Source organism: Podarcis tiliguerta, assembly GCF_965153285.1.
Source record: "Podarcis tiliguerta genome assembly, chromosome: 2".
Classification (NCBI taxonomy): Eukaryota; Metazoa; Chordata; class Lepidosauria; order Squamata; family Lacertidae; genus Podarcis; species Podarcis tiliguerta.
This window is the reverse complement of record NC_139535.1, coordinates 32,301,737-32,326,002: the sequence shown is the minus strand read 5'-3', so window position 1 is coordinate 32,326,002 and position 24,266 is coordinate 32,301,737. Positions and strand designations below refer to the sequence as shown.

The 24,266-nt window shown below is 41.3% G+C and overlaps 1 protein-coding gene across 8 annotated transcripts in view; it reads right to left on the bottom strand.

Annotated features, from left to right (window-relative positions):
• Positions 1 to 24,266, bottom strand: part of LOC310670124 (contactin-4) — a 506,424-nt gene that overhangs the window by 339,762 nt on the left and 142,396 nt on the right. For 7 of the 8 annotated variants that reach the window (XM_083424800.1, XM_083424802.1, XM_083424806.1 and 4 more), the window contains one exon: positions 237 to 323. The exons of the other annotated variant lie outside the window; for it this stretch is intronic. In XM_083424800.1, coding sequence (XP_083280926.1) covers positions 237 to 312 — 76 coding nt within the window. In that variant the 5' untranslated portion in view covers positions 313 to 323. The remainder of the gene's footprint in view (positions 1 to 236; positions 324 to 24,266) is intronic. 8 annotated transcript variants of the gene reach the window in all.

Genomic DNA, 24,266 nt, shown 5'->3' with positions numbered 1-24,266 from the left:
TGGCAAAATTACAAAACACTATGAGAAATACTTATGGATGGATGGAGACTCTTTTGCTGTTTTCAGAATTGAAATACAATCCACGGGGAGAGGGGGAGGATTAACTATGCCACAAATTATTAACAATTTGATATTAGAGGCCCAGTGACCAGAGTATATTTGGGATTCTAACCCTGGCCCCAGTCTGAAAACTGACAAACAAGGAATGTATTATATCATTCAGAAATCACGCTCACCTTTTTTGGAACCGCTTCTTAAACTGTCCATGGGATAGCTCTTTCCCTGGTATCTACGATGAAGGGTCCCAAACATGTGACACGCACCTGCATTAAAAAAACAAACCAGAGCTCATATTTAGATCAGTGAAGCAGATAATGTAGGGAGGATAGTGCTGAGCCCATAGACCTAAAGAAAAACAGAGATGTAGGAAATCATAGAGCTATAACACAGAGAAAAGATAAGAAACAACCTAGTCACATGATCCTTTGTAGGGATGCTGATCCACCTTGTCGTCTCCAACCATAAAAGCAAGCTCTGCCAAGGGACAGCAAAGCAGCAGCATGAGAAGCCTGCAGAGGCTACAGAGAGAACTGTAAGAGTGGAGGGATGTCCTAGTTGCCATCCTTGGGCCCACCTGGGAATATCACCAAACCTGCTATAGCCTGGAACTGAATGTGGAGAGTGCAGCCAGGAATGGCCCAAGACATTTTGGCACCTGAAGTGAACCACAAAATAGTGCTTCCCAAGCAAGGAAAAAAAGTATTGAATGAAGCTCTACATTGGGAACAAGGTGAAGGGGTGTGGAATAAGGATCTACACTGGCACCTGTTGCCCCTGTGGATTCTGCTGCCTGAGGTGGTTGACTGCTGAATAGGGCATAATGTGGGAAGCCTGAGGAAATGCCATCTACCCTGGTGGCAGTCGACAAAAATTGCCTAGAGAGAGTGATTAGGATAACGACAGCAGGTTCTTGGAGCTCTCTTCTTTGTGAGATTTTGCAGGTGAGCTGTGAGCTTGCTTGGTCCCTGGGAGGGTGGGTGAGTGGAGTCCTGCATAGAAGAAGAAGAAGAAGGGTTTGGATTTGATATCCCGCCTTTCACTCCCTTTAAGGAGTCTCAAAGCGGCTAACATTCTCCTTTCCCTTCCTCCCCCACAACAAACACTCTGTGAGGTGAGTGGGGCTGAGAGACTTCAAAGAAGTGTGACTGGCCCAAGGTCACCCAGCAGCTGCATGTGGGGGAGCGGAGACGCGAACCCGGTTCCCCAGATTACAAGACTACCGCTCTTAACCACTACACCACACTGGCCAGGAGGTTGAGAGAAGAAGTGTGTCATTAAAAAGGAACTGGTAACGGGTCTATATTTGTATCAACATAGCATTTGCACATGTAAATACCATGTGTATTTTTGTAACATTTGTTGTTTTAAGTTGTCTGTGTTGGTATAGTCCCCCCCCCCTCCAAATATAACACACTATCCAGCAAAGGAATTCTTGTTAAAATGGCTGTGTGTGTAGATATAGAGAGTTAGTACACCAAAGAATAATAACTCTTACACAGTTGTCAGTGGGTGTGTGAAATGTAGGAGCACAAGGGTTGGGTATGAAGGAGCAAAGCACTTCCGGAGCTGGGGGCAAAAGAGTAATGGTGCTGTGCAAGACACCTGCCTCTCTTATTTTTCCTGGAGGACAGAAAATCTTTTGTTATCAACTTGTTCAGTTATATTACAAGCTCCAGCAAAGCCGATTACGTACTATCCAGTGCCTCTTGCTATTCTTAATCATTTGACTATGACTTCTATGAGCCGAAAGGAGAGGTGCTTTCTCTAGACGTTGCAGAGTTTTCAGCTGAAATAATCTAATTTCACTCTCACTTAAGTAAATCTCTAGTTCAATAGACACTGTTCCAATTGTTCTTGATCAAAGTTCTGATGTCCTGCTCTGGGGAGCAATAAAGCCATCCCCCCCCCCCTTTACAAACAACATCACTCCATAGCCTCATGACAGCAGTATCTCCACATATGCAGGAGTAAGAAAGAGCAGCCAAGAGAGCATGTCTTTTCACTCTCAATAAAAGGTTTCCTCCTGTCTGTCATCCCCCTCCCATAAAAAAGCATCAAAATAACAACTTCAACTCTAAGTGGCTCGTATTAAAGTTGTGCTCTTCATAAGCCCATCTAAAAGACATTTGTTGCTATTAAGGGCTTCAGTTTTTGAAAGCCAAGCTACATAGTATCTATCAAAATATTTGTACTTGTCTGTAAACTGCTGGCTCAACTTTTAAGCTATCATTTCTTGGGTAACTAATCTCTACTATGAAGTAACACCCTAGGATTATAACCATATTTATACACTACTAGATAAATCGCAGGATAAAAACATTTGAGGGTTATTTCAGGAGGAACTGGAATGTTCTGTGCTGACCTATTTCTCAAACTGTAATAGCTTTCTTAAGAGTGGATCATGTTTTATTGGGATTAATATTGACTTAAGGTGCCTGAAACGGATATGTGTCTTCCCAGGTGCATCCTGGGGCTCTTTCAAATATTAGTTAGAGAAATAAGTTCTGCCAGTGTTTTGAGAAAGCACTTCTATTTGATTAATTCAAATATATGTCTGGGATGAGCATGATCAATGTTCATTAAAAAAAAAAAACTACCAAAGTGACAGGTACACAAAACAGCCCTGGATGTTTACACATTTAAGCTTTCAGAGTTTTAATGAATAAATGGACTGTGTGCTTCCAAACGCAGGAAGGCACCATCTATAACTTTATATATTTGACACTTGATTACTCTTAGAAAGTCTCTGGCTTGTGTATTTGTTTCAAAACCTGCAAGGATGGTACTACTTAAAAACAAGCTGCAGGAAGCAAAAATCTTTTAAAATTCGAAGAAAAATCAAGTGGTGATATTTTGGTGAAATAAAAGATTTATTATCTTCAATATTGCCACTATCTAATTTAATACAAAGTTTAGTTGCAAATAAAAATTGTCTCCACATGCTCCATAAGCTACTATTTCCTCTACCCACTTCAAATGTATGCAATATTTCTGAGCGATCTCTGCTATAGGGAAACTGATTCCAAGTGACAAAAATGGACTCTTCTTAAAACTTAAATAGAAAAGAGCCCAGGTCATGAAAACCTGCTTGATTTACAATTTAGCAGGATTAATAAAGGATGTAAAAATTTACTCATGATTACTCAAGGTTTGACTGGGGACTTGCTTCTGCCAGCCACAACTTAAACTGGGGGAAAAAAAAGAAACATGACGGATGGACAGAGGGGAAGATTCTCACTCCCGAAAAGCTTGTACAGCGAGCACAAAGGCTTGTAATATTGCAGTCAAGCAGAAATTTACAGACCAAGTTTGCAAAGCAACAGAACAAAAAGAACACTTTTTTTGTGATGAATGGCTTCCATCTGTGGAGTTCACAGGCAAAAAGAAACTAGATTAATCTAAAGCCTAACAAGATGAATACAGAGTCATCTATATGCTCAAAAAACCGTGACTAAGGAATGTGTAAAGCGAAGCCTTAGACAACCGACACACTTTGGTAACCACTTGTGGGGGTGGGGGGGGGTAGGAGGGGGGCAACTGTGATTCAATTATGTAAGGTGCACAAGGTTTTTTTTATTTAATTTTCCTGAGAAGTGATCCCTTGTATAGCAAATCTTAACCAAGGGACTGATTCAGTTTCCATCTGCATCCCCTATGTGTACTGGTCCACACATGAAAGTTTTCACCTGTCAACCTACCAGCAGCTCTCCCACCAGCACAGTAATGCACATGTGGGATTGCTATGGGTTGTGGCATGAGTAAGGATTAGGCTTAAAATGTTCACTTTAAAAAAAAAGAAATTCTGGCACATTAGTCGCTCTTGTGCATGTAAAAAAGCCCTGAAACCTTCTAAAATATTATCTCTCCAATATAGCCCTAGAGCTAAACTTGCAATTGTGGTCATTATACTGTTGGTGCTGACTATAAGAGCAGCTTCACACCAGTTGGATACTTACAGCTGTATGCAATGTTAAGAAAGGTGCTATAAATAAAAGCACTTTCTACCTTTGAGAGCATTCACTTTTGGCATGCTAATTGCATATGTACAATCACCCAGAAGGCTGTAGCTCTGCCCCTGACTTTAGTTGTTTCCCAGTAAGGCAGTAACCACCCAGCGAAAGTAAATACTCAAGCTGGTGATTGCAAGGTGTGCTTACTGGAAGAACTTCTAGCTGCAGAGAAGGTCTGAGGATTTTAATATGACATCACAAGAAGCAGCTACCATTTTTTCCTTGTTACTTTTGCAGCTACAACAAGACATAGGCAAAAACATCTCCTAGCTTGTAGAATCATAGAATCATAGAATCATAGAGTTGGAAGAGACCACAAGGGCCATCGAGTCCAACCCCCTGCCAAGCAGGAAACACCATCAGAGCACTCCTGACATATGGTTGTCAAGCCTCTGCTTAAAGACCTCCAAAGAAATGTCTCATCTTGCTGCTCTGGATAGGGCTGCCACTGCTGCAAGAAAAATGATGGAAACCTATAAAGAATTATAGCCTGAGGTGGGTGCTACATCTGCACAGCTCCTCTGGTTTTTTTGTTTGTTTGTTTTTCCTGTGCGACATTATCCTTGCCAGACTTGATGCCTTTAGGCAAACAGCTTGCTGCTTTACTACCCCTTTGATGAAACAAAACTGATGAATGGGGTTGGGTGTTTTTGCTCATTTGTTTTTTTTTTTTTTGTCCTTATACTCACGTCTGTTCTGGTTTTTAAAACTGCAACATGTTCTTCTTATCTGTAATTAAATAATGCCCTAAATTTTTATAAAGTCTGTTGAGGGGAGGTCCTATTCATTTTCTCTCACAAAAATGACTTGGCAAGTCTTCCTTGAGCTCAGAGTTGGCAGAGGAGGAGCTGACTGAGACTAAGGCTATCATATCACCAGCTGGGTAATTGGACCAGGCTCCCATGGCTGGTGGATCAGAGTCCATGGAGCCTAAGGCTGGTCGTCCAAAGCCTGCAGCAGAATCACAAATGTGTACTTGCTGTTGGAATTGAGTGCCTGCATTTACTATCCCTCCTACTACCATGCATGGAGATGCAGAAAAGCAAACAAGTGCAATATAATTTTCCAAACACCACAAGAAAAGTCACATGCTTTCCTTTAACCTACATGTTGACATCAGACAGACCCTAGTTTGCTGTCTGAACCACTCACATAGCCCCCAATGCAAAGTTCCTCTTTGTCTTCCATCTAGACTGAAGCCTAGGTGAATATCTGAAAGAAGTAAACCTCTTATTTCTGACGTACACTAGCTTCTCCCTTCCTGCTTTGCTTCCCTGGAAGTAATATCAATGTGAAATGATAGCCTGATCAACCTGCACCGAAATAAGAAGGGTTTCTGATCCCGAGGCCACAGAGATCTGGCCTGACAGTAAGAGGATTAATCTTTCTTTTGCTATTCAACTCTGATCTAAACCTCAACCCAAGAATTTGCTGGTCACAAGCTAGAATGTACCAGATATATTTGTGTAGACCTTTTGGTACAAGTGTAAACAGGCAAACTCTGCTGTAATATTCACTATTTTTTCTGGGTGGAAAGTGTAGTATTATACAACATGATTAAGACTGTATTTTTAATTTCAAAACCAGACTCCACTAAAAGGCCAAGTCTCATGTACTTAAAAGCCATTCTCTAGAAGTCTTCTATGGGTGAAGACAGAGCCACGGATGTAGGAGGCTGGTGTCAGGGGTAGAATTGTGTAAGGCACAGTAGTTGACACAAGCCTGAAAAAAGGAGCATTAGCAGACCTCCAGAGATGTAGTGTAGAGACTAAGAAATGATGCAAAAAGGCAAAAAAAGAGGGAGGAAAATAGGTACTAAATGAGCTATCCAAAAGTTAGAAATGAATGAATTTTACAGCAACCTGGATTTTGCTTTCCCCAGGTGTTCCATGAATAAAATGAATTGGTAGCATCATAACACACATGACTTGGAGACACTGATAGATCAATTCACTATTGCTCTCCTTTCGCCATGAAGCTGAAAGCAAATGCCTATAAGAGAGTACTGCGTAGTGGAAAGTAAGTCAACAATATTAGATATAGAGAGAGGAAAAATGCATTCTCTGTTTTGTTCTTTCTTTTCATCAGTCACACCCACCCCCCACAAATCCCTATTATAGAATTAATATGTCCCAGTTCACATATAATTCTAATCACGATTCAGCATGAATGAATAAATATGAGCATGTTCAGAGTAAAATTGTGGCCACTTTGCTTCTCCCCCTGTCCTGTTGTTGTCATGCTACCTGCCACTAAGACATGGTTTGGCTTAGTATTGCGTCTGAACCAGTGCTACAGCTCATAGTTTTGTTTGGAGCAAGGCAAGTAATAAACTTGGGTTCACATGAACAACAAGTCAAATCACTGTATGGCAGCAGCAGGACCAAGGGAAAAACAAAGCAGCTGTGGTTTTTCACAAAATCCACTCATATTTACCATATTTGCTCTTAGTAACATCCAAAGTTGCATTCTTTTTTCTTGCATATGCTGTGTTTGTGCTTGTTCCTTCAGACAAGAAAGCTAACACTGAACACTATTGTCCCAAATAGAATATAATGACTACTATATTTTTAATGTTATTCTGATATTAAAACATTTCCAAAACTCCACCCAAATGTTACGTTTATCATAAAGAAAAGATAAACCTTTTCACTGCCCCTTCCAGAAATGAAAAAGTAAATATTGAGGTGTCTTGTAGTAACATGTAACAACTAAAAGCCCACATTGTGAAAATTCTGTTTTGCTTTGGGTAGAATAATACAGAGTCTTGACAAACAAAGACAATCAATAGCAATACAAATATGTTTGCTCCCTGGCATGGTCACTCACACTAGGAAAGGTTAGGTATACAAGGCCAGATAAAAGGCTCAACACTCCTGGCACAACATGTTATAAGGTAAAGAACTTTGACAATGTGATGTAAGATTAAACAACAGCTGTGCTATGTCTGGTGAAAAGCCATAGTAGTGCTACTGAAAGGTGAAAAAGGAAACATTCGCAGCTGTGTGGTCAAGGAACTGCCCTGCTCTTCTCTCCCAGCCAAGGTATTTGATCATTGCTTTATGCATACTCCCAGAGAGATTTCCTGTGTTAGGTAGTGCACTCTCTTAGCATCTGATAAAATCAACAATGAATAGAGCTGAAGGTCATCAAAACAGGTCATTTGAATAGGTTACATTTAGCTTGAAAAGAGGCACACACTGCTCTAGTTATTGACAGACTTGTAGCAGCTAGCACACTATACTTTGCAGAAAGAAATCCAGTCCACAGTTTGTCTTGGGTTGTATCTGAATTGGTTAGGAAGTGGCTTTCAGTCTGAGCCCCGGCCAGAGCAATAAACTACAGCAAGATCCACTCCATGACATACGGCATGCACTAAAGAGTCAACAGTAGGAATAAGGCTGCTTAGTACAGTATTACCGGATTAATCAACAAGCTCAAGTGGCTCTAGGGAGCCATTGCCCATTTGACAGTTGGCAAGGTCCCACAGCATTTATGGCCAGTCTTGAAAATGGGGGAAGAGGACATTCACTAGGGGGAGAGCTTGTACTGAAGTAAGTAGAGGAAATGTTTTGAGGTGAGTTGAATTACACAATTAAATTTTTAAGTAAAACTCAGAGAAGCTATCACTGTATAAATCCATACATGATACTGCATCACATACAGTACATATTTCTTCTTCTTCTTTTGAGCCCGATGAAAGAACAGCTGAGGCAACTGACAACTAAATGGAAAAGCTATAGAGCTATAAATGATTATGAGGCCTCTGTATAAATTGAGCCTGGGAATCTGTGGTTTCATCTGAAGAAGATGGCTAAAGGCAGTTAATGAGAAAAACATAGACAAGATATACATCCATCTACTTCCCAATTAATCAAAATTTAGTGGACTGTTAATAAGGTAGACTTTGCATAATTTCCTGACCCTTTCATATTTCCCCTCGTTCATAGCAGATTGTAACAGAGAACACAAATATTTATTCTCGTTTGACAAAAACATACAGAAGAGAAGTCTCTTTCAAAGGTCAATGTTACAAACATCACACCTTCATTTTAAGACACTAGGCTACCTTCAAACATTAAATTATAAGTAGACTGTTACATTCAATGATAAAAGCTAGAACTGATTCCAGCTTGTGGTGAAGCATTTACTAATACCATCAATAAAATTCAGGAGAAACAGCATCCTGCTATGATCAACTGCGGATCATAGTAAATACTGGAAAATAGCCTCTTCATTGTAAAACCATAAACAGCAGAAAGCACATGAAAGTGTTTTGAACGAGAAATGGATTGAAGATTACCAACAAAGACTCTGAATAACCTGACAAATGAGTCTCCAGATAAACCTACAATATTAATCAGGCCATTCAGGAAATAAAGGAAAACTATTCTGTTGCTAACACAGGAGCCAGTAATAAATGTGCATGAGATAGCATTTGCACTGCTTATTGTAAATTAACATCAATGTTTTTGCAGCAATAAATATAAAACAAAGCAGGTAAGAAAACTTTGAGAATATTACCTCCAATACAGATTAGTGTGTAAGCCACGTAAACACACTAAGAGAGAAAAACTGGCATAAAACTAGAAGCTGGCATAAAGCAAGCGGATGTAAATTAAGCTGGCATAAAGTTACACCAGATATATGTAAACCCTGCTTCACAGCAAGGCTACTGCTGCAGCTCTTCCTAAACCTGGCCGGGGGGTGGTGTGTGTGCTTTGAAATGGTGTTCTATGTCAAGTTGCAAGGTCAAAAGATCAAGGTGAACTGTCTAAGATCCCCTCTCTAGGTCCAACCCATCCCACATCCCTTTAGGGATCTACACTGCCAGCTTTGGCTCGGTCAGATGAGACCCAGGTAATCTAGAATGAACGTGTTATGCCCGCGTATTTTGGGTTGTGCCAGGGCTGGAGACTTAATGTCAGCTGAGCCCAGCTGAGCTGGATATCCTTTGCATCTTAAACTGCGCATCCTGGTGAATTTCGCCATAGGACTGTCCCCTAAATAGGGTTTTTCTTCAAGTAAATCAGTTTCTCTCTCTCTCACACACACACACACACACACGCCCCCTAACCCAAAAAAAGTAAATGGTTTTCCCAGGTCTCACAAAAAAGGAGAAAAGATAAAAAATATATATTTTTTCAAAATAGGGCAAAAATGAAAGGCTCAGGGCCAAGATCCTGGCTGTCATGGTCAGCATTTTTTCCTTGTGTTTTTATTTTTAATTAAAAATCAAATAGAAAATATATCGGGTTGCAGAAGATGCACTGAAATCAATACCCCTGACTAACTTACATTCACTGATACTTCAGTGGATCCATGCTTAATGTGACTTAGCTGAATACAACCCATTCTATTTATCTTTCTGTTATACCATTCTGAAACTGAGGGAGTGATAGGTATCCCAGCAAGAATTATTATTATTATCACTACTACTACTCCTCCTCAAGCTTTTTTGCCACAATGGCGCTATTTTGTTTATTTTTTAAAATATATACCACTTGATTCTAAAAAACAAGCAAAGCGTTCTATAATAAATACTCAAATAATCAATAAAAACAATGACAAACAAATAATTTAAAACATTTAAAACACAATTTAAATAACAGTAGGCTAAAAAGAAATTAAAACACGTCCATGTTTACGTGCCTTGACAGGCTTGCCCAATCCAAAAGGTTTTAAGCAAGTACTGATATACTGACAAAATACGAAACACATACACGTGCAGTGGAGAAACACATGCATTGTTTATTTTGGTTGAATACCTACTGACTATCAGAAGCATCCCTGGGTGTCAAGGATGCATAATAGCCCAATCATACACCCACTCTGAATATGATAATGCAATCATACATACTCCTTTGAACACAGCTCAGCTAAAGGACAAATATTTACCAAAATCAAAAATAAAGCACATCACAGAATACTACACATTTCAAGAAATGGCTATCCGGCTTCATGACAGAATAAATCAGCCTGCAGTTTATAAAGGAAAATTTACTTTTCTATCAATTACAACACAGACAAAGGAATAAAAAAAGTTGAAGCAAGGGAACCCTTCAAACTTAGAGAGGATTATAGTTCAAAACTGTCATGAATAATACAACAAATTGTGTCTAATTTTCTATTTTCAGTGTATGATAAGGGGAGGTTGGATAAGTTTCAAATCACGTAGGACAACTGAACACTATTAAAAGGGGGCAGGTGGTTGTTGGGTTTGTTTTGCATTATGTTACAAATTTTACAAATCTTTGATGGATAATTATGATTTTGTGTTGCATTCTTCTCACAATGTGAAGTATTTTATTAGTCTGGATTAATTAGGAACCTCTTATGCTCTCTTTATACATTTATTTCCTCACAACAGCAGAGATTTATCACAGCTGTTCCAATTTTATTTGTCTTAGGGCAACATCTGTGTGAGCAACTCTATTCCAAATAATAAAGTAGCAAGAGTTAAGTGGCTAAATATATGCACTGTGGTGCCTCCTTCCAGCTATTATTTAATAAGAATGGGTTGATGTTATCGTAATCTCTCAGTTATTCATAAGCTTGGCTCAGTATAGTAGATGCTTTATGGTGACCTTTAGAGTTCTGCTTCACAATTAAGAGACCAGCCAGTCATTTTTCATTGCAGAGCAGGGCAGCTGTGGAAGTCAGCAGTGAATGGAACGATACAGCACTACTCCTCATTGTCAGCAGGGCCACGTATTACCACAAGCCAGGAGTAGTTGCCATTGGACTGAGAGGGTCTAACTGCAGACAACTTGCCCACAAGCATGTATTTCTGCATGCCACATCTGCACACCCAAATGGTGAGGAGCTGAAATACTTGTAAACTGATAAATCATGGAGCTTGTAGAAGCAGGAAACAAATTTAAACAGCTCCTATGGGCACACAATGGATTCAAGTGCATTTCTTCGTTAGTGGAAAGGAGGGAAATCAGAGATAGGTGGGATTACAGTACATCAGCCATGACGAAAATATTTCCGTGTGACTGAGCCCAAGGAGGACGCTTTTGCTGCAGTATTATGTCCAGTAGCTTAGGAAGCAGCACATACAAGGTGAGCAGTAACCTGAAATTTGGTAGGTCACTGTAGTTCTCTCTAGACCCAACACTGTGAGGTTGAAAAGGGGCAAAGTATGATGGCATAAATGAGGGATATGCAAAGTCCAGACTTATTTTTTTAATAAGAACCCCAGGATGTACCAACCAAAGTCAGATGCTTAAGACATACAGGTAGAATTAAACAGCAGGGTGCCTCTAACACATTCTGAGTTTAGGAATTTGTTTTTTGTGCAAAAACTGAACCAAAGTAAACAGCCCTTTCACGTAAAATTTAGGTGGGAAAAGAAGTTCTGGTAATACAGTGGTACCTTGGGTTACATACACTTCAGGTTACATACGCTTCAGGTTAGACTCCGCTAACCCAGAAATAGTGCTTCAGGTTAAGAACTTTGCTTCAGGGTGAGAAGAGAAATCGTGCTCCGGCAGAGCGGCAGCAGCAGGAGGCCCAATTAGCTAAAGTGGTGCTTCAGGTTAAGAACAGTTTCAGGTTAAGTACGGACCTCCAGAACGAATTAAGTATTTAACCTGAGGTACCACTGTATTGAATTTTAGGGCAGTTATTGTATGACTGTGTGGGACGCGGGTGGCGCTGTGGGTAAAAGCCTCAGCGCCTAGGGCTTGCCGATCGAAAAGTCGGCGGTTCAAATCCCCGCGGTGGGGTGCGCTCCCGTCGTTCGGTCCCAGCGCCTGCCAACCTAGCAGTTCGAAAGCACTCCCGGGTGCAAGTAGATAAATAGGGACCGCTTACTAGCGGGAAGGTAAACGGCGTTTCCGTGTGCGGCTCTGGCTCGCCAGAGCAGCGATGTCACGCTGGCCACGCGACCCGGAAGTGTCTCCGGACAGCGCTGGCCCCCGGCCTCTTGAGTGAGATGGGCGCACAACCCTAGAGTCTGTCAAGACTGGCCCGTACGGGCAGGGGTACCTTTACCTTTTATTGTATGACTAAAAATAATTGGACTTGATGGCAGCCCAACATGCTATACATGATTAATTTGTTCAATTTTATGGAGCTAAAGTGCCATAGAATGTCACACAGATCTTCTTTTCCATGTTCAGGGGTCCACAATCAGAGGATTTTCTAGTATGTCCATGAAAACTTCACTGTCATTGCTGGCACACCTTGTGTACTGAACGAAGTGGGGACCGGAACAAAGGCATTTTGGAGTTGTATCAGGGACACGTTGGGGGACATTTTGTATCCACCATATCTAAACTGCTCTCATTCCTCGGGCATGCCCACAGAATTGGGAGAGAGGAAATGCTAGCCCTAGAGAACCCCACTTCTCTCCCTGGAGTCAACGGAAGAGAAAATCTTAAAAGAGAAAGGAAAAAGGAAAAGTGTTACCTTCTAACTAGGGACGGCTACTGTAGGCCTAACAGGGCTTAAGATGTAGCTGCTATTCCATCTCTGTAATAGATATAATAATAGGTACCACATGGATTCAATGAAACCCATTGTCTACTTGGACAATAATATTTTGTCAATGGTGTGGCAGATATCAACAATTGGGAAAATAAGCAGAATCTCTGTCAGCAGTCCCTGAACAAGAGATGTTTTAGTCAGACAATAAGGACATTACTTTAGCGCAGCACGCTGAGTGATTGACAGATGACTGTGTTAAAGGATGTAATGGATTGGTTATTACAGGGCAGGCTGTAGAAACAGGTCTTATGCAAGTGTGTACTTGAGACACAAGGTGAAGTCCTTGGTGATTATTGGCTTGCTGGCAGAAAAGCTGCAAAAGCAGGTTCATGAGTTTAAGATTTCCATCTCTTGCCCCCTCTAGAGTCCTGCAGACCCTCTGCGCTCAAATGATCAGAAACTTAAATCCTAGATCTCATAAAAATTGTTCTGACAAAAGAAAGGGAGAATCAAGTATATTTCTTACATTTCTAGTCCAGTGGCTTTGATTCTCAAAGTTCATATGGATATTAGTATTCCTAGGCTGATAAAATCATTTTAGGTTTAAACAACAAGCTATTATGAGCAAACTCTCCTCTGTTTACCTTAGATTCTGACCCCTAAATAATTATTCAACCTAAGTGAATAAACAGGCAGTGATCACATTTTTCCACATAAAGGAATGCTAATTTACCCTTATATAATCTAATGTAGGCAAGGAAATACTTGATCAACCCATCTGTTAAAAATCAGCTACCAAAGGATTTTATTTTATTTTAAAATCACGTTAAACCTCTTGTATGCTATTTAACTTTTCCCAGTAAGTCACTTTCTTAGACATTGTGCCCTACCACCATGTTGTACGTATATTGTAATTTTACTTGCTGCAAGTAAATACTGTTGGGAGAACTTTGATTTTATTCTGATCTGTAATCTTGTTGCTTTCAAACATTTCCAAGCATTGTTTGTTAAGGTGAGCAAAGAATATAATGTTCTCTGCTGTATACACAGGTGGCATTATGTTCCAAACACACCTCGACCAATGAGGACAAGTGACGGGATTTTTAGTTCTTTATTGGCAAAGCACTGCTAACATGGAAGTGAGATACGATGACACATCCTGCTAACTAGCTGTCTGGACATCCTCTGGTTGCAGACCTGTGCACTGACCCAGACTGTTACAGCATAACCCCCCTTTCTTAAACCCCCTTGTCTGACACTCAATGGCAGCTCTAACTGTTCCTGTAGCTTCAAGCCCCTCTTTGAGCATTGAGACATGGAGGAGGGGACCTGGAGATTCCAAAGACACAACTCTCTCTAGGAGCACCACAGGCTCTCCAGACTCCTTCTCCTTTGTCTCTGGATGCCCAGTCGTCTCCTCCTCCCAATTCCCTTCTTCCACTACCACTGGCAGCTACCTAAGGGGAGCATAAAACTCCACCAATCACTGGCCCCTTCACCCTGGCTCAATCTCCTTCCGACCTGCCTCCTCTGTCCCCCCACACCTCGGGTTCCTGTTCATCTCTGACATATGATCACTTCTTTGTTGTTGTTTAGTCGTTTAGTCATGTCCGACTCTTTGTGACCCCATGGACCAGAGCAGGCCAGGCACTCCTGTCCTCCACTGCCTCCCGCAGTTTGGATAAACTCATGATGGTAGCTTCGAGAACACTGTCCAACCATCTCTGTCGTCCCCTTCTCCTTGTGCCCTCCATCTTTCCCAACATCAGGGACTTTTCCAGGGAGTCTTCTCTTCTTCTCATGAGGTGGCCAAAGTATTGGAGCCTCAGCTTCAGGATCTGTCCTTCCAGTGAGCACTCAGGGCTGATTTCCTTAAGAATGGATAGGTTTGATCTTCTTGCAGTCCATGGGACTCTCAAGAGTCTCCTCCAGCACCATAATTCAAAAGCATCAATTCTTCGGCGATCAGCCTTCTTTATGGTCCAGCTCTCACTTCCATACATCACTAGTGGGAAAACCATAGCTTTAACTATACAGACCTTTGTTGGCAAGGTGATGTCTCTGCTTTTTAAGATGCTGTCTAGGTTTCTTACAGAGGCAAAAAGTATCAATTGTCTGCAACTGACTATTATTATTATTATTATTATTATTATTATTAGTTAAAAATCTTACACAGCTGCCCACTCAGTTTGCAGCACCTAATTGTACCTTCTCCTAAACTGTGCAGAGAGCTTTCATGAGCAGGTTTTCAGACCTCCACTCAGTAAACCCAATAAAGCACTTTGGGGCAAGGCTAACTTGGCCACTCCCCCCTCACATTTGTTTACATGCCATTACAGCAAATGTCCAAACACAATCTATGCATCCTTTGTAACCACATGAGCCATAATGACATATTTAGATAGTTAACTAATTTAGCAATGTAAAGTGCTGTTCTTAGAATTCTACCTTCAGACTCTCTCCAGCACCCTTGCACCCAGCTGCCTCCCCTAGGTTGCCCAACCCATCAGTAAAGTCATGTGAATGAAGGCAATGGCAGCCAGTAGTTCTGACCCATTGCCTAATGCAGCTTCACTGTGACATATTATTGCCAAGAAGCAAATGGCTAATCTCAGCCGGAATGCTCTGAACATACTGGCTCCTACATTATCTGCAGAGAATTCCCAACACAGATTTGCACTTTTCTAAGCATATGCTAAAATGAACCAGAAGGCCAGATATATGTGTGCTGAAATACCACTTTTGCAATCTTTATTAAATAAAGCCATAAAGCATTTTTAAACAGCAATTTTTTTCCAAAGCATTTCCATTAGCAAGGAACATGGTTTTCTCCCCGCAAATGAGAATTAGAAATGATAAACCCAACAACTACTTCTATTTTGTAAAGCTAAATTTTCCTAATATTTAATTTATAAATAAATTCCCAGATGGATTAGTAATAAATGTTTGAAGGCGGCAGACAGGAATACAAGGAAGTATAATGTTTGCTGGTTACAAGGAGGCCTCATTAAAAAGGCATCAAGTGAAAGAAAAATAAAAATAACCCTATGAACTTTTGTAATTGGTCTCAAGGGAAATGTAACTTTAAGGACATCAATGTAGTCTCAGCTTGATCAAACATCCCAAAACTGAAAAGCAACATTCTATAGCATTTCAGTGTCACTTCTTGCTATGTCAGTTATTTTTAGGGGGTTTTTTTATTTCCCAGTGTGAGCCCCTGCACAGCTATAAACCAGTTTCTAAACAAGAAGCATACAATTAGGATTTTGCTTTGAAATAAAGCAGAGGTAGGCTAACTTCAGACTTGCAGAATCTGTTTTGCTTGTTACTAGTACCCTGAGATGTGCCTACTAGAACCAATGCTAATTATTAAAGAATTCTGAGCACAGAAACTTATTTTGAGTTCCAGAACTCAATTCACATCTCACACAAAAAACCTACTCCAGTTTTCTTTCTTCTAGTAGGGAAAGTTGTTTTGTTACTGCCACAGTTTATCAATTGGGATCCAGAAATTATTGCTGATCAGTTTCCAAATCCCCCTGAAACCTACCAGAAAATCTTGATTGACCTTCTCCCCATCCCTAAAGCAAAGAACATTAGGTTCCTTTTCTTTTAATTACTTAGTTATCTAACAATGTTATCTGAGGCCGTATTTGAATTCAACAAGCTTTTGACAAAGACAAATGATTAATTAGGCTAAGTGTAAATTATAGTTTTATCAATATTTCCTCTGCAGTCTATTGTTTCAGCACTTATGTAGAGCTATGCAAGTATGCAGCTTATGAGTTTTTGATTGTTAAAACAGAACTACATATACCACTCTGGCAAAATATGGGTTACAGCGAACAAAGCAATGGAGTTCATGCAAGGAATTCCACTTCTGCAACATCACCTCCTCTTCCTCTTCTCCCACTCAGAGCATAACTGAGAAGCACACTGGGTACATGGAGAAAGGAAGGGGAGAAGTTCCCACAGCACAAGTGGAAGTGATTGAAACAACACTGTTGGATATAACCCTATATGTATATCCAAGCTACAATGCCCAATGTTTTGACATCAAGTAGAATGGAGCAGGTACTTTACTTCACTCCAAGAAGTGCCATCAATTATTTCAGGAGTGGTTTCCAAGAGTGAATCTATTAAACATCATCTTTTGCTTCTTTTATATGAAGCTGCTGCCAGACTGAATGGAGTGATTATTCCCCACCCACCCTGCAATACACTAATTGTACTATGGTTATCAACAAGTAAAGTGCTTTCAGGAAAATGCGTAGTCATTTGTGAGATTGTGCAGCTACTATGAGTGCTGGATCCTTCTTTGCTGGGAGCTTTTCAAAGCTGCTATAGCCAGTTACAATACTCCTTGGCCAGGAATAGTGTAGCACTGGTGGCAGCTGTAGGGGCTATAGGGAAGGCAGGGACTGGCTACAACTCAGCTGCCAGTACAGGACATTACCATGCCAGCAGAGCAGAACACGTTGCGGCTTAATCAACTTTTAACAATTAAGGCTGCAATTCTTTACTCACAGAGCTAGAAGTAAGACCCATTGAACTAAGTGATGCTTATATCTCAAAGGACATGTATAGGACCATACTATAATTTATATAGCAGTTGGGAATAACTGGACATGGAACAACTTTTTAATACTCTCTCCAATCACGGTTAACCAGTCAGAAAAATTGACAGCTGCCCAAATGTCTTTTGCTTCCTTGGGTTGCTCCCTGCTTGCCTGTTATTAAACGTAAACACAGATGCCACTTGCTAGCCCTCCACAAAATATAGCCTTCCACTTCATACTGAACAGACTGCGAAATTCATACTTAAATCCAGCAAGTCCCAAGGGCTCTTTTCAGATACTTCCGGTCTTCCCAGAAGACTCGTGAAACTTGATTAAGCTAAAAACTGCATTTCATTTTCCGGTTTTATTTTGCATTTAAATGTAGAAAGTTACAGCTGGAAAATAACCATTCATTTTCCTATGCACTTCTCCTCTAGCAGTGAACATTTACATAACATTCTCAGATGCTTTTAAGTCTATATTTCTCCATGTTTTGGGCAAAAAAGGCTGTTATACTTAGCGTGAAAAGTATTTCTGGATTCCGTAAAAGCTGCAGCCAGATTACGGTTTAGGTTTAGGTTCAGCGCCACCTGGCAGTCAATAGGCAACATTTCAAGATTGCAAAAATAAATAAATAATTTAAACAGGAAGCTGTCGTCTTGGCTCCTCCCCGCTTCTTCCTCCCTCAGTTTTTAGATAACAAGCCAGAAAGCGAGGAGATTTGGTATTAGTATAGCATGGGATGTGCCTTTCAACAGAAAAATGTTGCCTTAAAGATTCACAGACACCCTGGTAAGGAAGATAGAAAAGTATGATTGAGGAACTATCAGAAAAGGCATACAAGAGTAGAGGTACCACAGAATAAAGAGCTGCTGATGGCCTGGGTGGGCTCTGGCGGCAGCTTTTATGGGATCTAGAAATACCTTTCATGGAAAGTATAACAGCCTTTTCTGGAGACCCAGTAAAAGCTGCAGCCAGATTAGGATGTACAAAAGCCTACTGAGCCACGAAGGGTGGGACAAATAGGAAGTTGTTGCTTAGGTGGTTGGAAGGGCATACTGTAAGCCCCCAGTGAGGTGAAAGTGCGTGGCAAGCATATGAGTGCTCTGCCAATCTCTTCTGGAGGGGCATTAAGGGAGAAGGCCGCAGGGGTGGCCGTGGGCCTGGTCGAGTGAGCGTTCATTCCAGCAGGTAGAGGGAAACATAAGCCAACGAGATGGATCCTTTTAGCCATCTAGCTTGGGTAGATGATGAGACTCTTTTCCCCATCAAGGGAAGAAGAAAGGAGGTAGAGGCTGGTCCGACATATGGATGGTGTACAATGGATGTAGACCTCCCATGTTCACCAAGCATCAAGGGATTGTCATGTCTACTGATGTCTACTGACATTTAGCCATTTTTTTCTGCTGAAAACTGTCAGCTGAAGATATTTTGCCCCATGACACAAATAGCAGCTTGAGGACAGGGCTCATTTCATTCAAGGATGCTGCAAGTGTAAAGAGCTGTCTCCCTTTCTTCCACCTTAATACCAGTTGGCCACCCGCATGGCTGCTCTCTTTTTTGGTAATATTATGGAAAACTTGCTAGGAAAAAATCCGTATTTTGTCATACCCACTTTTCCTAGGAACTGCCACCTCTCATTTTAAGAGATAGATCTTGTGTGATCTTTGAATTAATACTGACAGAATATCCATCAAGACAGAAGCATCTCCTATTTTGTTCAGCTGAATATATAAATTTAGTTGCCATCCAAGCTTCTGTTACTGTTTTTTGTCTTTCTAAGACTGCAACTGGTTTTAGAAAGCCACATATACTCAGCCTGACTGACTCTTGGAGCTCAAGACTTGGGTGCCTGTTTTTATACCTGTTCATGCTTGACTGGGATCCTTGCCCAGGCAAATCTTGCCATAGCTGTGGAACAACTATTCTTCCAGCCGTCTTTTGGATTCTCTTTGACTTAAGAACCACAGTTTCCCCACCTCTTTGACATGGTTTTGGGCTGATTTATTCTCTCTAAGCAGAGGCTTGACAACCATATGTCAGGAGTGCTCTGATGGTGTTTCCTGCTTGGCAGGGGGTTGGACTCAATGGCCCTTGTGGTCTCTTCCAACTCTATGATTCTATGATTCTCTTTCCCTTTCCAGCTTCCACCACCCCATTCCCTTCTTTCTTCCCAAATGCTCCAAGTACCACCACACAGCTGTTCTTGCAGTGATTGCAGGGTTTGCTTCTCTTTGCTCTCCCTCATCTGTTTCAAACACCCCTTCTTTCTGAGACAAGCCTTCAGCAATTTGCATGGAAAGTTGCATTTATTTTTATTCCCCAATAAAGCTGTAAAAAAAAAAAAGGCTCTCATTTCTGACTGTATCCCAGACACAAGGACACTCATAGAGGTAGCTCTGTTCATAGACTGTACAGCTCTCAATATCTACTACTTGAGATGCTTGTGTACTATTTCCAGAATCAGGGGCTGTATGACCACCTTCCCTGGAGATCACGAGCAGGAAAGCACTACTGCACTCATGTCCTGCTTGTGAGATTTCTACAGACATTTGGTTGGTCACTGTGAAGAATAGAAGAATAATGCTGGACTGATCCAGTAGGGCTCTTCTTATGCTCTCCGCTAGTTTTCATTGCAAGTGCTGATCTAAGATAAACGCAAGAAAGATTTTTCAGCTTCTCAGCCTTTCAGACTGAGAAGAATTGCTTGCTATTTCATAAGGTCAAATAAATCACTTCTTACAAAAATTATTGCAAGTGCTCACTAAATTGGATTCAGATCAGCCTTATTTAGGCAGAAACAGAGGAATAAATTAGTTTCCCCTCTGAAGTTAATGTTATTGAACCATTGTTACTAGCAACCTCATCACCTATCTCTATTTCCATTCCCAGGAAAATTGTATACAGTGGGAAAACACTTTGTGGTTCGAGGACCCGACCCCCGCCCCGTGGAAATGAACACACAAGGACACGTGATATATGGTTTATGGGCATGAAAAGGCCACAACTTTATTGGTTACAGCAGTGAAAAAGGTATTGGCTTAGGCATTGGATGTCCACCACAGGGGTTGAATCACCAGGGGGGCGGAGCCTGTTGATGATAATACAACTATAGGCTCTCCCCTGACGTCACCAGGGGTCGTGCCATGGCCTCCCGCCAAGCAGGCATCGGACGGAATACACGACCCCCAGATTCCTTTAACGGAATACCCAAAATTGAAGGCTTAGGCCGATGGCCACACCTAGCCTTCCCACACACCATAACGCAATAATCCAATGCCTAACCTACCCACCAATACCACAAAAGTTGTGACGATTGCTACGAGGTAGGCGAAAAAACCTCATGGCCTACTGCCATGCGGAAAAACTCCTACCAGGCCCCCCGACTAACCAGGGCGACCAACCTAAGGTCCATAGCAAGGCCAATACCCTAAGCTAAAGGGAGTGGAGGGTGGGTGACTCTCGGCGAGACGGAGTGGAAAGAGGCTGAGGAGAGGGCTGGCGCTGCAATTTGAACTTGGCTGACCACACCCCCCAGCGGCACCCGATTGGGTGCCGGTTGGTGGGAGGAGCGCCAGCCAGGGAACAGAAAGGCAGGGGGCTGAGCCCCCTGCTGTGGGCGGTGCTCAGGCTCCCGTCCACAACCACTCCCCTCTCTTTCAGGGAGGAGAGTCTTTCTCATAAAGGCCAAACTAGATATTACATGGAGGGAAGGAGAGAGGGAGAGAAAGAGAAAATGTCTAAATATTTATTTAATAAAAGTGTCTGGAGTATTCTATCTTGAAAAACGATGTCCTCGAAACCTCAATGCTCCACCGAGCAAATTAAAGAGGAACATGTGGCTCTTTGCTTATTGTGTGTGGGACAGTGCAAGTGCCATCAGCTTTTCAGAACCCTGCAACTAAACAGGTGATAGGAGTTCAGATGGAGAAAACACTGCAGAAAGTTGACAAGTTGCTCTTCCACTTTACTGTGGTTGCCACGTGTGTCAGTCTCTTTTAACAACATGCCTTGAAATAAAATGCTGTCAAAGTGCAGGTGTGGTTACAACCAGCTGACATGTCAAAGACCTCATTTCCAGCTGCTTCACTCTTATTAGATTACAGTCAAGCAGATGTTCATTACTCCAACAGAAACTCTTAACACTTTATAGAGTCATAGCTTCATTTCTCTCCAAAGGGATGGTAGGAAAGAGGTGAAAAGCCTACCACCATTTTATATCCTTCAAAAAGAAGCTTTTTTAGGATTAAAATTTTAACTCTCCTGGTATTTCTGAGGCACTGCTCGTGACTGGTTTTCTGTTAAGCTAAACAAAACTTTCAAGCATTATGAACTATATCCGCTTAGGCATGATGAAGGAACAATATAAGAAATCTCTATTGTGCCAAAATATCTTAAAATATTTTATCAAAAGTAATGTTAATCAATAATTGAAATATAAACCCTGTAGTTGTCGAAAGACCAGTCAGTGTTATTATGCACCTAAAACATACACCTAAACCTTAGGCGCTATGCAGATCTGCACATATTGCTTGCTGACAATTTTATCAAATGTCTACGTTTTCCTCGTGAATGCAATCACTATACAATTTATTACAATTTGCAGATTTATAATACAAATTTGAGGTATTTCTGTCTGTGATTAGAAAAAGAGAAGGCAATAAAATGGGATTTTAGCTAATTATCCCCACTGTAACCTTGTTAATTTTGGTTTGCATGTGTCGAGTATATTAAAGGCCTCATAACTTTTAACAGTTCTTACTGCAAACCTTACCTTACGCACCACCTTTCTGAGAACTACTATGATATGCTTTTATCAGCAGGAACTTCAATCCTAGATTACAGATAGTCCCTCTGCGTAACCACATAAATTCTCTCTCTGCTTTCTTGTCTTGAAATGGCTTGAGACAGTGCTGGCTTATGCTGGTAATGACATGCAAATTACATTACTCATTAAGTGCCTGGAGGCCCAAATCTGTAAATTTGAAAGCCACCAAGTGAGCAGCCCAACATAATGAAAGACATTGAGCAACTCCATGACCCTAATGCCGAGATCCTCCTGCATATGCATGAGGAGCTCATGTACATACTGTTTTACCAAAGGATCGCCTCTGCTGAATACATGGTCAGCACTGCTCACCTGTTGAAACAGAAGGAGAAAGTGGGCAACCCATCCATCTCCCTGGGGAAGGTGCACTTGCTATCCATTTTGTGAAGCACACACACCAAGAATACTGTACAAAGAGTTTTCCTGCCTCTTTCCTTATAGCATCATGTATCATACACAGCCTCTGCATCTGGAAAGTCAGTATCCATGTTCAAACTCCACATTTAGTTCTCCCATGCCGGGTGGATAATGTGCCTACTTCTTAGGTCTGTGCAAGGATGTTGGAGATAAGATTAATTAGTTAGTTTAATGGTGAAGACTCCCTGGAAAAGACCCTGATGTTGGGAAAGATGGAGGGCACAAGGAGAAGGGGACGACAGAGGACGAGATGGTTGGATAGTGTTCTCGAAGCTACCAGCATGAGTTTGACCAAACTGCGGGAGGCAGTGGAAGACAGAAGTGCCTGGTGTGCTCTGGTCCATGGGGTCACGAAGAGTCGGACATGATTAAACGACTAAACAACAACAACACCCCAAGGGAAATGGACACTGGAATGCAACCTTCAAGTTTCATCACTCTGGTGGCTATAACCCATGGATAAACAAACTAAGGCCCGGGGGCTGGATCCAGCCCAATCGCCTTCTAAATACAGCCTGTGGACGATCCGGGAATCAGTGTGTTTTTATATGAATAGAATGTATCCTTTTATTTAAAATGCATCCCTGGGTTATTTGTGGGGCCTGCCTGGTGTTTTTACATGCACAGAATGTGTGCTTTTATTTAAAATGCATCTCTGGCTTATTTGTGGGGCATAGGAATTTGTTCATCCCCCCCCCCAAAAAAAAGGTCCAGCCACCCCCCCCACACACACAAGATCTGAGGAACAGTGGACCAACCCCCTGCTGAAAAAGTTTGCTGACCCCTGTTAACCTGTAGCCTTCCAGATGCTGCTGATCAGCAGCTCTCATCTTCCCTGATCATTAGCCAAGCTGGCTGAGGCTGATAGGTAGTAGTTTAGCAACTTCAAAAAAGGTCTAGTTTCAAGATGGTTGGAGTTGCTTGGAAGTCTATTTTTAAAGACTGATGGCAGCAGGTTACTACCTATAACACTCTGAAGCTGTGCTATAATGTTGTTGCTGTTATTTATTGCTTGTTGTTGTTTAACAAAACAAAACAAAAACCCTGAAAGCAACTTACAAAATATTTTAATATGCAAAACTGAAATTAAAGAAACTTTAAAACATGTCTGCAATGTGACCCAAAGTGAGTAGCATGTCATCAATATGCTACAAACTGCCTGTTGACAATCCACCAAGACAATATGCAAAACTGTTTTTCTTTCGTGTCTTCTCCATGACTGTCTCAAGCACGAAAGACATTTTGAAACAAGCAACTCAGTAACCACAGAAACGTTTATTTCAGCACAGAACATGATGCATTATAATATTTATATTCTGTCAAAAATGACAGAAACTAATAAGAACAAATGTTCTTGGCTTGCTCAGTTTTAAATGTATTTTGTAAAACATTTCAAGGACTTTCATTCTGACTTTTTGAAGAATTTGACAGCATTTGTGACTAGCTATCTAAGACCCAAAGAAAAAGTAGTAAATCCCCCACCCCCGGTTATTCCACCCCACTTCACTGAAAAGCTGAAGAGGAAATAGAATACTTTAAGTGAACAAGTTTATATTTAAGAATAATCATAGAATATTAGAATTGTAGAGTTGGAAGGGACCCCAAGGGTAATTTAATCCAACCTCCCGCAATGCAGGTATCACAGATAAACAATCCCTGACAGATTTCCATCCAAATTCTGCTTAAAAACCTCCAATGAAGGGGAATCCACAGAGCCAGTGTGGTGTAGTGGTTAAGAGAGATAGTCTCGTAATCTGGGGAACCGGGTTCGCGTCTCCGCTCCTCCACATGCAGCTGCTGGGTGACCTTGGGCTAGTCACACTTCTTTGAAGTCTCTTAGCCCCACTCACCTCACAGAGTGTTTGTTGTGGGGGAGGAAGGGAAAGGAGAATGTTAGCCGCTTTGAGACTCCTTAAAAAAGGTAAAGGGACCCCTGACTGTTAGGTCCAGCCGTGG